General features: G+C 44.7%; 1 protein-coding gene across 1 annotated transcript; it reads left to right on the forward strand.

Annotated features, from left to right (window-relative positions):
- Positions 1 to 418: 418 nt before the first annotated feature.
- LOC109757428 (7-deoxyloganetin glucosyltransferase) lies at positions 419 to 2,543 on the forward strand. The gene is made up of 3 exons (XM_020316252.4): positions 419 to 580; positions 670 to 1,309; positions 1,395 to 2,543. The coding sequence occupies exons 1-3, from the start codon at positions 551 to 553 to the stop codon at positions 2,336 to 2,338; spliced, it is 1,614 nt and encodes a 537-aa protein (XP_020171841.1). The 5' UTR covers positions 419 to 550; the 3' UTR covers positions 2,339 to 2,543.
- Positions 2,544 to 14,069: the final 11,526 nt, after the last annotated feature.

A 14,069-nucleotide genomic window follows, 5' to 3' on the forward strand; every position in this document is an offset into this window, starting at 1 on the left:
TGATGGTTCTGCCCACAATTTTTGAGCTAGCAACCTCACTCGTACACTAGCACCATTAGAGAATCTACAGTCGGGCATCCCATACCGCCGTTCAACGCCCGAGTGGACGACTCGGCCAGTGACCGGTAAAAAAACCCGACCTAGACAGGCACCTCAAACGGGTCTGAAACGCCGGGCTGACCGGCACCCCTCATATCCAGCCCAAGTCTGAAGTGGACATGAGGAAGCCCAGGCACGTTCGTCACGTCGGACTGACAATAAGGTCCCCCAGAAAAACACTTCAATTTCTGGCGGTCCAAAACTCATCTCCACTATCGAATCAACGGCACCATTCCGGCGCGACGCGTAGTTCCCTAACCCGGCTATTTAAGCCGACCATCGGCACCTATGTCCGTCTATATTTCATCCTTCCCGTCCGTCACCGCCGCCACTTTTCACTCGCGGTCCGCCACCAGCCATGCCACCACTAGCACACAACGACAAAGGCATACTGAACAATGAACAAGCGAGTGGGTTGCGCAGCTGAGTGACAACGGGTCGATCCGATAGGATGACGAGAAACCCCAATCTCTACACGCAGGTGAGCAGGTGTCCGTGTCACTTTCTCCAAGCCGGGATTAAACATATCAATCCATCACCGTCACGCGCCACTACTTCGCCGACGCACAGATCCACCGGCGAAGCGTACGTTTCACTCCTCACCCAACGCTGCCGAAATCGACCTTCCAAGAACAGCGTGCCCGGATCACCGATCGACCGCGAGCACTCCGTCGGCTGCGCCTGTTTGACGCGGCGATGAGTTCGGAGGCGCACCAGCTGCGGCAGCCGCACGCGGTGCTGATCCCGCAGCCGGCGCAGGGCCACGTCACGCCGATGCTGCACCTCGCCAAGGCGCTGCACGCCCGGGGCTTCCGCATCACCTTCGTCAACTCCGAGTACAACCGCCGCCGCCTGCTCCGGTCCCGCGGCCCCGGCTCGCTGGACGGCGCCGACGGCTTCCGCTTCGAGGCCGTCCCGGACGGCCTGCCGCCGTCCGACGACCACGGCGACGACGTCACGCAGGACATCGCCGCGCTCTGCCTGTCAACCATCAAGCACAGCGCCGCCCCGTTCAGGGAGCTGCTGGCCAGGCTTAACAACAGCACGCCGGTGAGCTGCGTCATAGCCGACGGCGTCATGAGCTTCGCGCAGAGGGTCGCCGAGGAGTTGGGCATCCCGGCCTTGGTGTTCTGGACTACGAGCGCCTGTGGCTTCATGGGTTACCTCCACTTCGCCGAGCTCATTAGAAGAGGCTATGTGCCACTCAAAGGTGTGTGCCGAGTACTATATGGCTAGTACAGATTGACAGCTCAATCTGACAGCAGATGATTCTTCTTGTTCTGTAAATTTCGCAGATGAGAGTGACCTGACTAATGGGTACCTGGACACTCCAATCGACTGGATCCCCGGAATGGAAGGCATCCGTCTGAAAGACATACCCAGCTTCATCAGAACGACCGACCCGGACGACGTGATGCTCAACTTCGACGGCGGCGAGGCGCAGAACGCGCGCGGCGCCCGCGGGCTCATCCTCAACACGTACGACGCGCTGGAGCAGGACGTCGTCGACGCGCTCCGCCGCACGTTCCCGCGCCTGTACACCGTCGGCCCGCTGGCCAAAGCCGCCGCGGGAGGCGCCGAGACCGAGCTCGACGCGATCGGCGGGAACCTCTGGAAGGAAGACACGAGCTGCCTCCGCTGGCTGGACGCCCAGCGGCAGCCCGGGTCGGTGGTGTACGTCAACTTCGGCAGCATCACGGTGGTGACCGCGGCGCAGCTCGCGGAGTTCGCGTGGGGGCTGGCGAGCTGCGGCCGGCCGTTCCTGTGGGTCGTCCGGCCAGACCTCGTGGCCGGCGAGAAGGCCGTGCTTCCGGAGGGGTTCGTCCGGGAGACCAAGGACAGGGGAGTCCTGGCGAGCTGGTGCCCGCAGGAGCGCGTCCTCTCGCACCCGTCGGTGGGGCTGTTCCTGACGCACTGCGGGTGGAACTCGACGCTGGAGAGCGTGTGCGCCGGCGTGCCGATGGTCTGCTGGCCCTTCTTCGCCGAGCAGCCAACCAACTGCCGGTACGCGTGCGCCAAGTGGGGCATCGGGATGGAGATCGGTGGCGACGTGGCGAGGGAGGAGGTGGCGCGGCTGGTGCGCGAGGCCATGGACGGCGAGAGGGGCAAGGCGATGAGAGCGAGCGCGACGGCGTGGAAGGAAAGCGCCAGGGCAGCGACGGGGGCAGGTGGCTCGTCGAGCGAGAACATGGATCGGCTGGTCGAGTTCTTGCGTGCCGGGTGTGATGGTGCTACCTGAATGAGTTATACGGGTGTGTTTGGTAGCATGCATGGACCTAGTCTAGTTGTTCTTCTCTGATACATGTTGAACGTAGACATGCTCAGTTCATGTATACTAGATCGTTATCACGCCTTGGCGCGAGGGTGCCGGTCCAACCGACATGACCAAGCGATGGAAGATCAAACCACATGATGCATTAGCAAAAAGCATTAGTAGGAACGCATGATGCACAACCGATTTTTTGTTCAAGGAAAAGAATAAATATTTCAAAAGAGTAACATAATCAAGTTCAACAAAGTGATGAGGTTATAAAAACTAACCCGCCCCAAAAGTAATGCAACATCAAGTTCAGTGCAGTCATGAGAATACAAAAGCTAATTAGCTGACATTAAGTTCAGTAACACGAGCAGGAACATAAGAGAGCAAAAGCCAACAGTGGCAATGGAGGCGATAAAACTACGAAGCCGTAGTTACACACACTAATAGATAGCTTGGTTCAACTTCCTCCATGAGTGCCATTCCATATGAATCTGATGTGAATAGTTTGTAAGATAGATGACCACATAGTGGTTTTGTATAGAAAATGCACTTGTGATTTCCTTCTAAAGCATATATGTACAGTGAGCTATGGTTTCCCCTTCTAATGTTGAAGGCGACGGCCCATATCTGACTATATGTTCTTCTTTTATTCCTGCCGCCTTGACAAAGTCTGACCAATTGGTATTGTGGCCCTCTTAACCGTAGGAAAATGTTCCAGAGTAGGCGTAGGCCTGAAAATGAGCGCACGGAAAATAATTAGTGTATTTTTGGGTGACATTGTTAAACATGACTTCATCTCTTAATCATGAAATACAGAGAACTTTGTTGATCCGGTTATAAAAGACGATTTATCAAGAAGAGTATGCCTAGCTTTCAATTTGAGACCTCTTGAGCAAATATATTAGCAGCATTAGTATGAGAATTCTATATCTTAAGGAATTTCAATGATGGTGATGCCTACAACACATGAACTAAATTATATTGGTAGAATAGGACCAGTGTATTTTTGCTAATAGTGAGACTTCTTTCTGTTAAAGGTGCTAAATACCTGATGTTAATAAATAACAGTCCTCGTACTCGAAAAGACTTCTAATGTCTTCCATTAAAATTATCACTAAGAATGCTAGGTTGAGATACAAATTTTGAAGTACAAAATATAACAGAAATACAAAACATGATATGAACCATTAATTTCTGATATGCGATGGAAAACACTAATTTAGAAGATATGAGCTAAAAAACATCCACTTCTTGTTGATATAATATGCTAAGACGTAACATCTAAAACTATTATGAGAGCAAAAATATTTAGCGGCTCCGAAAATGAATAACAAAGAGGTTGATGGTCAATACCTTCTTGTTGGAAGATTCACCTCTACTATTGCCTTTTTTTATGTTTTCTTCTTATGGGGCAACATGGCATTAGCAATTAGAACCCAACTAACATCAAAACTGGGGCTATACGGTACTTGTAGCTGGCCGCAATCTAAATGGTATGCCAATCAAGAGAACATATAAATGAGGCAACGAATACTGAAAGCATAAATGAAGAACACCAAATGCACAAACCATATGACCTTCAGACCTTGTAAAATCCAACAGCAAGGCATTAGCAATTAGAAACCAACTAATACAAAGGTAAATTGGGGCCATGGTCTATGTAGCTGGCCGGAATCTAAATGGCGTGCCAATGAACAGAACATATAAATGGGCAGTGAATATAGGAAGCATAAATGAAGAACACAGAGAAAATCTCACTGTATGTTCACTAATTTATGCTTCCTATATAACAATTATATTTTGAACATTGGTCCATGCAACATTAGTAGAGCAAAACATAACCCTCCCTAGTCTGTCCATACACTGACAAAATCATTCCAGTTTTCGCAGGTAACATCCGCGAAGTATCTATAACCAATCTCCGGAAAGTGAGGAAAAGATTACAAAATTTAAATACATATTAACATTAAGAACAATCAAAATTGACTTGTTGCCTCTTGTAGATAAGATTTCACAATAAATGAATAAGAAAATTGATCTTGGTTGCGCGGACAAAAGCATTATGCAGAGATTTATAGCTTTGCGGTCAACAACACCCATAGTCTGATGCAGTTGATCCACTGAAGAACATACAGTAAAAGCTGATAGAAACACACAGGTGTGGCTAATCTAATATAAAATCTAACAGGTTAACGAAGCTCGCTTCCAATTGATAGAAAAGTTACACATTATGCATGTATTTTTTTGAGCAAAAAAATAACATTTATTGAACAGAGAACTTCGGGTCAAAATTAAATTTAGATATACCTCGAAGGAAAAATGAATTGGCAAAGGCGATGGATACTATAAAGCAAACAAAGAATCGTTTCGAATCAGCAAAATCAATCAACAAAAGGCAGGAATCATGCGGTCTTCGAGAGCAGAGCAGCATCCTTCTCTCTATTATCACACTTGATTCTATTTCCCACCTGATAGAAATAGACTACTTTCTGAGGCTTCATAGATGAATTCTGATAGAAATAGATAAATTGAGAATCACATTTGTGCAAAATTGAAAATGACTACGAAAAGAATACATGAATACTGTGAATTAGGGTATTGCTAAAGGAAGTTTTGTCAAATAACTAAAAGGTCTAGGGGGGAAAACACAATCATGTTGCTTCTGTTTATTGATTCACAGTATTGCTGCGTAATTAGTTGCCACCAAGAAGAGGCTAATTCATACAGCCCCAACCAAACCATGTTCCGGCCGCCATCAGATCAAGCAACCTCTAACAAAGAATGTAAGCAAGCAACACCACAGCGGAAATCAGTGTAATCTCTCTAGGGGTGCTGTAGCTACTACTCTGCCTCTGTTTTCAGCAAATGGAGTTTAGATCTTTTCTGTCCATGCCTATAGAATCACAGGTCTATTTATCTCTACTCTTTCACAAAATTGGCAACTTTCAGCATCAAGCAACTTCTTATGTGATTAGTGTTGGACAGAGATTACACTACTTAGCAGGAGGTGATGTAGATACATCTTAGCCTGCTAACACACATGCTGGATCAATTTTTAGGTATCGGCGTAGATCAAAAACCATGAAGTTTCTCCAATATGCAAGTACTTGGTTTGGCCTGGTACAGATTGTGTCGTGCTCCTAGGAAAATAAACGATAAGATTATAAGTATGAAGAAAGTATTATTTGTTCATTGACTCGACAAAAAGGATAATGTACTTCTCGACGACTCTGTGTAAAAACAAAACCAACAACATCCTCTTTTATAATCATAGAAAGCCTAGTTGGACTACAAATTTGAATAGTATTTTCAACATGTTGCTGAACTATTCCTTTTGGTAGGCACATACTGAAGAAACAAGAACATAAATGCATTATTTATTTTCTCCACCCACCAACCACCACTTTTGGTATGTGTTAGAAAGATAAGACATATAGAAATTGGGGATATGTTAGGCCAAGTAATTACCAGGTTCTTGCTGCAGACCCCGTCAATACCCATCAAACATACTTGGGCTCATGACAACGACAGTCGTGGAGGAGAGAATGACGGCACAACGAAAGGGCATGCTCCAACTTTAGATCGCGGCTCCACCGTCAACCTAGATGGGCAGCATGACAGACTATTATGAACATGATGGTGATACAGCTCCTTTTAATCATTTTATCAAGAACCCTTTGAACAAGACCATAGTCATGGAGTAAAACTATATATAGCTATATAATACACAGAACAACATAAACATGCAACCATCGTTTCTAGGAAAAAACACATGGATATACAAATGGAGAAGCTTACCACTTTGCCTTATCTTGCAAGAAATAGAAATCTTAAATGAAAAAATGCACATTGCCAAACTTTTACAGAGTATACAGCGCACAAAAATAATCCACGCATCAGCGACGAATGGACAGAACTGGGAAAGAAACAGGACGTCAATGCATTGTTTAGAGCAAGTAGAAACTAATAATAAAGAAAATAGTTCACGACTGAAAATTTAGTTGTTTTGATGACATACACTAAAGAGCACATCATATACAGTCACTTAGTAATTAGTAGTTGCTATTCTCCAGAAACTTTGGAAACAGTAAACAACTAAAAATGTGAAATGGAAAGTATGATAAGAATACAGAGGCAAAAAGATCGTGTTAAATCATCACATATATAAATAAACAACAGGGTGACTATAACATAGACATGTTAACTGGTAAGGACTCATGAGAATTATCCGGTGGTGCTAATTACGGTTCAATATACTACTCCTTCGGAACACCACGCAGAAAAAATTAGTACAGACTAAACAACATCAATGAGCACATTGTTCTTCCAAAAGAAAAATTGTTGCAAGCAAATAACTATGCAATGGATTGTTCTGCCCTATCCCGACATCAAACAGAAATCTCATCCTTCATCTTGAACCTCTCCCTCTCACCTCAAAATAGAATTATTTTTTTGATCCATAAGATGAATATGTTGAACCTTGGTAAATAGCTAAAGTGAATCTAAATCAGGAACGGGTGCAGATCTTGATATCATGAAGATTGATAATTGTACTCATCTGAAGAACATGGTACGAACAAAATTGAGACATAAAGCAACTAACATTTATTTCTATTGCCTGACATATAGCCAGATGTAAACTCAGAATCAGAACATATAGATTAGGGCTTAGGACAAGCACCACCTTCGTTGCTTCATACTCAACTATTCTCTGAAACAAAAGGTATAAGTTTTCAGTGCTAAATGAACACTTTCTATAGCTTTGTAATTGTCTAAATTTATCTGTTGCAAGAGGAGGGCATGAAGCCATCAGATGACACTAAAAAGGATCAGTCGTAAAAAAATTAATGAGAAAATGTTCAAATATCACGTCTATTGCAGGGCCATGGCCTCATGGGCAAGATGGGGAGGGGGAGGGTGTTGGGGAACGTAGTAATTTCAAAAAAATTCCTACGCACACACAGGATCATGGTGATGCATAGCAACGAGAGGGGAGAGTGTTGTCCACGTACCCTCGTAGACCGAAAGCGGAAGCGTTAGCACAACGCGGTTGATGTAGTCGTACGTCTTCATGATCCGACCGATCAAGTACCGAACGCACGGCACCTCCGAGTTCAGCACACGTCAACTCGATGACATCCCTCGAACTCCGATCCAGCCGAGCTTTGAGGGAGAGTTCCGTCAGCACGACGGCGTGGTGACAATGATGATGTTCTACCGACGCAGGGCTTCGCCTAAGCACCGCTACGATATTATCAAGGTGGATTATGGTGGAAGGGGGCACCACGCACGGCTAAGAGATCCAAGGGATCAATTGTTGTATCTATGGGGTGCCCCCTGGCCACGTATATAAAGGAGTGGAGGAGGGGGGAGAGGGCCGGCCCCTATGGCGCACCCTGGAGGAGTCCTACTCCCACCGGGAGTAGGATTCCCCCCCCCCCCTTCCAAGTAGTAGGAGTAGGAGTCAAGGCAAGGGAAGAGAGAAGAGAAGGAAGGAGGGGGCGCAGCCCCTACCCCTAGTCCAATTCGGACTAGGCCTTGGGGGGGCGCGCAGCCTCTCCTCTCTCTTTCCCCTAAAGCCTAATAAGGCCCATATACTCACCGGCGAATTCCCGTAACTCTCCGGTACTCCAAAAATACCCGAATCACTCGGAACCTTTCCGATGTCCGAATATAGTCGTCCAATATATCGATCTTTACGTCTCGACCATTTCGAGACTCCTCGTCATGTCCCCGATCTCATCCGGGACTGCGAACTACCTTCGGTACATCAATACACATAAACTCATAATATAACCGTCATCGAACTTTAAGCGTGCGGACCCTACGGGTTCGAGAACTATGTAGACATGACCAAGACACATCTCCAGTCAATAACCAATAGCGGAACCTGGATGCTCATATTGGCTCCCACATATTCTACGAAGATCTTTATCGGTCAAACCGCATAACAACATACGTTGTTCCCTTTGTCATCGGTATGTTACTTGCCCGAGATTCGATCATCGGTATCTCAATACCTAGTTCAATCTCGTTACCGGCAAGTCTCTTTACTCGTTCCGTAATACATCATCTAGAAACTAACTCATTAGTCACAATGCTTGCAAGGCTTATAGTGATGTGCATTACCGAGAGGGCCCAGAGATACCTCTCCGATAATCGGAATGACAAATCCTAATCTCGAAATACGCCAACCCAACAAGTACCTTCGGAGACACCTGTAGATCACCTTTATAATCACTCAGTTACGTTGTAACATTTGGTAGCACACAAAGTGTTCCTCCGGTAAACGGGAGTTGCATAATCTCATAGTCATAGGAACATGTATAAGTCATGAAGAAAGCAATAGCAACATACTAAACGATCAAGTGCTAAGCTAACGGAATGGGTCAAGTCAATCACATCATTCTCCTAATGATGTGATCCCGTTAATCAAATGACAACTCATGTCTATGGCTAGGAAACATAACCAACTTTGATTAATGAGCTAGTAAAGTAGAGGCATACTACTGACACTCTGTTTGTCTATGTATTCACACATGTATTATGTTTCCGGTTAATACAATTCTAGCATGAATAATAAACGTTTATCATGAAATAAGGAAATAAATAATAACTTTATTATTGCCTCTAGGACATATTTCCTTCAGTCTCCCACTTGCACTAGAGTCAATAATTTAGATCACATCGCCATGTGATTTAACATCAATAGTTCACATCACCGTGTGATTAACACCCATAGTTCACATCGTCATGTGACCAATACCCAAAGGGTTTACTAGAGTCAATAATCTAGTTCACATCGTTATGTGATTAATACCCAAAGAGTACTTAGGTGTGATCATGTTTTGCTTGTGAGAGAAGTTTAGTCAACGGGTCTGCCACATTCAGATCCGTATGTATTTTGCAAAATTTCTATGTCAACAATGCTCTGCACGGAGCTACTCTACCTAATTACTCCCACTTTCAATATGCATCCAGATTGAGACTTAGAGTCATCAGGATCAGTGTCAAAATTTGTATCGACGTAACCCTTTACGACGAACCTTTTGTCACCTCCATAATCAAAAAATTGAAGGAAATATGCCCTAGAGGCAATAATAAAGTATTATATATTTCCTTATATCATGAGAAATGTTTATTATTCATGCTAGAATTGTATTAACCGGAAACATAATACATGTGTGAATACATAGACAAACAGAGTGTCACTAGTATGCCTCTACTTGACTAGCTCGTTAATCAAAGATGGTTATGTTTCCTAGCCATAGACATAAGTTGTCATTTGATTAACGAGATCACCTCATTAGGAGAATGACGTGATTGACTTGACCCATTCCGTTAGCTTAGCACCCGATCATTTAGTATGTTGCTATTGCTTTCTTCATGACTTGTACATGTTCCTATGACTATGAGATTATGCAACTCCCGTTTACCGGAGGAACACTTTGTGTGCTACCAAACGTCACAACGTAAATGGGTGATTATAAAGGTGCTCTACAGGTGTCTCCAAAGGTACTTGTTGGGTTGGCGTATTTCGAGATTAGGATTTGTCACTCCAATTGTCGGAGAGGTATCTCTGGGCCCACTCGGTAATGCACATCACTATAAGCCTTGCAAGCATTGTGACTAATGAGTTAGTTGCGGGATGATGTGTTAGGGAACGAGTAAATAGACCGGCCGGTAACGAGATTGAACTAGGTATCGAGATACCGACGATCAAATCTCGGGCAAGTAACATACCGGTGACAAAGGGAACAACGTATGTTGTTATGCGGTCTGACCGATAAAGATCTTCGTAGAATATGTGGGAGCCAATATGGGCATCCAGGTCCCGCTATTGGTTATTGACCGGAGACGTGTCTCGGTCATGTCTACATAGTTCTCGAACCCATAGGGTCCGCACGCTTAACGTTACGATGACAGTTTTATTGAGTTTTGATGTACCGAAGGAGTTAGGAGTCCCGTATGAGATCGGGGATATGACGAGGAGTCTCGAAATGGTCGAGACGTAAAAATCGATATATTGGACGACTATATTCGGACTTCGGAAAGGTTCCGAGTGATTCGGGTATTTTTGGAGTACCGGAGAGTTACGAGAATTCGTATTGGGCCTTAATGGGCCATACAGGAAAGGAGAGAAAGGCCTCAAAAGGTGGCCGCACCCCTCCCCATGGTCTGGTCCGAATTGGACTAGGGAAGGGGGGCGCACCCTTCCTTCTTTCTCCTTCCCCCTTCCCTTCTCCTACTCCCACAAGGAAAGGAGGAGTCCTACTCCCCCCTATGGCGCGCCTCTCCCCTTGGCCGGCTGCCTCCCCCTTGCTCCTTTATATACGGGGGCAGGGGGGCATCCCAGACACACAACAATTGATCCTTGAGATCTCTTAGCCGTGTGCGGTGCCCCCTCCACCATATTACACCTCGATAATACCGTTGCGGAGCTTAGGCGAAGCCCTGCGTCGGTGGAACATCATCATCGTCACCACGCCGTCGTGCTGACGAAACTCTTCCTCAACACTCGGCTGGATCGGAGTTCGAGGGACGTCATCGAGCTGAACGTGTGTAGAACTCGGAGGTGCCGTGCGTTCGGTACTTGATCGGTCGGATCGTGAAGACGTACGACTACATCAACCGTGTTGTGTTAACGCTTCCGCTGTCGGTCTACGAGGGTACGTGGACAACACTCTCCCCTCTCGTTGCTATGCATCACCATGATCTTGCGTGTGCGTAGGAATTTTTTTGAAATTACTACGTTCCCCAACAGTGGCATCCGAGCCTGGTTTTATGCGTTGATGCTATGCACGAGTAGAACACAAGTGAGTTGTGGGCGATATAAGTCATACTGCTTACCAGCATGTCATACTTTGGTTCAGCGGTATTGTGAGATGAAGCGGCCCGGACCGACATTACGCGTACGCTTACGCGAGACTGGTTTCACCGTTGCGAGCACTCGTTGCTTAAAGGTGACCGGCGGGTGTCTGTCTCTCTCACTTTAGTTGAACCGAGTGTGGCTACGCCCGGTCCTTGCGAAGGTTAAAACAGCACCAACTTGACAAACTATCGTTGTGGTTTTGATGCGTAGGTAAGAACGGTTCTTGCTAAGCCCGTAGCAGCCACGTAAAATATGCAACAACAAAGTAGAGGACGTCTAACTTGTTTTTGCAGGGCATGTTGTGATGTGATATGGTCAAGACATGATGTGATATAATGTGTTGTATGAGATGATCATGTTTTGTAACCGAGTTATCGGCAACTGGCAGGAGCCATATGGTTGTCGCTTTATTGTATGAGATGCAATCGTCATGTAATAGTTTTACTTTATCACTAAGCGGTAGCGATAGTCGTAAAAGCAATAAGTTGGCGAGACGACAACGATGCTACGATGGAGATCAAGGTGTCGCGCCGGTGACGATGGTGATCATGACGGTGCTTCGGAGATGGAGATCACAAGCACGGTGCTTCGGAGATGGAGATCACAAGCACAAGATGATGATGGCCATATCATATCACTTATATTGATTGCATGTGATGTTAATCCTTTATGCATCTTATCTTGCTTTGTTTGACGGTAGCATTATAAGATGATCCTTCACTAAATTATCAAAGTATAAGTGTTCTCCCTGAGTATGCACCGTTGCGAAAGTTCTTCGTGCTGAGACACCACGTGATGATCGGGTGTGATAGGCTTTACGTTCAAATACAACGGGTGCAAAACAGTTGCACACGCGGAATACTCAGGTTAAACTTGACGAGCCTAGCATATAACAGATATGGCCTCGGAACACGGAGACCGAAAGGTCGAGCGTGAATCATATAGTAGATATGATCAACATAGTGATGTTCACCATTGAAACTACTCCATCTCATGTGATGATCGGACATGGTTTAGTTGATATGGATCACGTGATCACTTAGAGGATTAGAGGGATGTCTATCTAAGTGGGAGTTCTTAAGTAATATGATTAATTGAACTTAAATTTATCATGAACTTAGTCCTGATAGTATTTTGCAAATTATGTTGTAGATCAACAGCTCGCGTTGTTGCTTCCCTATATTTATTTTGATATGTTCCTAGAGAAAATTATGTTGAAAGATGTTAGTAGCAAAGATGCGGATTGGATCCGTGATCTGAGGATTATCCTCATTGCTGCACAGAAGAATTATGTCCTTAATGCACCGCTAGGTGACAGACCTATTGCAGGAGCATATGCAGACGTTATGAACGTTTGGCTAGCTCAATATGATGACTACTTGATAGTTTAGTGCACCATGCTTAACGGCTTAGAATCGGGACTTCAAAGACGTTTTGAACGTCATGGACCATATGAGATGTTCCAGGAGTTGAAGTTAATATTTCAAGCAAATACCCGAGTTGAGAGATATGAAGTCTCCAACAAGTTCTATAGCTAAAAGATGGAGGAGAATCGCTCAACTAGTGAGCATGTGCTCAGATTGTCTGGGTACTACAATCGCTTGAATCAAGTGGGAGTTTATCTTCCAGATAAAATAGTGATTGACAGAATTCTCTAGTCACCATCACCAAGTTAGTAGAACTTCGTGATGAACTATAGTATGCAAGGGATGACGAAAGTAATTCCCGAGCTCTTCGTGATGCTGAAATCGACGAAGGTAGAAATCAAGAAAAACATCAAGTGTTGATGGTTGACGAGACCACTTCAAGTGTTGATGGTTGACGAGACCACTAGTTTCAAGAAAAGGGCAAAGGGAAGAAGGGGAACTTCAAAAAGAACGGCAAGCAAGTTGCTACTCAAGTGAAGAAGCCCAAGTCTGTACCTAAGCCTGAGACTAAGTGCTTCTACTGCAAAGGGACTGGTCACTGGAGGCGGAACTGCCCCAACTATTTGGTAGATAAGAAGGATGGCAAAGTGAACAAAAGGTATATTGGATATACATGTTATTGATGTGTACTTTACTAGTGTTTATAGCAACCCCTCGGTATTTGATACTGGTTCAGTTGCTGAGAGTAGTAACTCGAAACGAGAGTTGCAGAATAAACAGAGACTAGTAAAAGGCGAGGTGACGATGTGTGTTGGAAGTAGTTCCAAGATTGATATGATCATCATCGCACACTCCCTATACTTTCGGGATTAGTGTTGAAACTAAATAAGTGTTATTTGGTGTTTGCGTTGAGCATGAATATGATTTGATCATGTTTATTGCAATACGGTTATTCATTTAAGTTAGAGAACAATTGTTGTTCTGTTTACATGAATAAGAACCTTCTATGGTCATACACACCAACGAAAATGGTTTGTTGGATCTCGATCGTAGTGATACACATAATCATAATAATGAAGCCAAAAGATGCAAAGTTAATAATGATAGTGCAACTTATTTTTGGCACTGCCGTTTGGGTCATATCGGTGTAAAGCGCATGAAGAAACTCCATACTGATGGGATTTTGGAATCACTTGATTATGAATCACTTGATACTTGCGAACCATGCCTCATGGGCAAGATGACTAAAACGCTGTTCTCCGGAACTATGGAGAGAGCAACAGATTTGTTGGAAATCATACATACAAATGTATGTGGTCCGATGAATATTGAGGCTCGTAGGAGGTATCATTATTTTCTGACCTTCACAGATGATTTGAGCAGATATGGGTATATCTACTTAATGAAACAGAAGTCTGAAACATTTGAAAAGTTCATATAATTTCAGAGTGAAGCGGAAAATCATCGTAAC

The sequence above is a fragment of the Aegilops tauschii genome, chromosome 6 (genome assembly GCF_002575655.3).
Source record: "Aegilops tauschii subsp. strangulata cultivar AL8/78 chromosome 6, Aet v6.0, whole genome shotgun sequence".
NCBI classification, from domain to species: Eukaryota; Viridiplantae; Streptophyta; class Magnoliopsida; order Poales; family Poaceae; genus Aegilops; species Aegilops tauschii.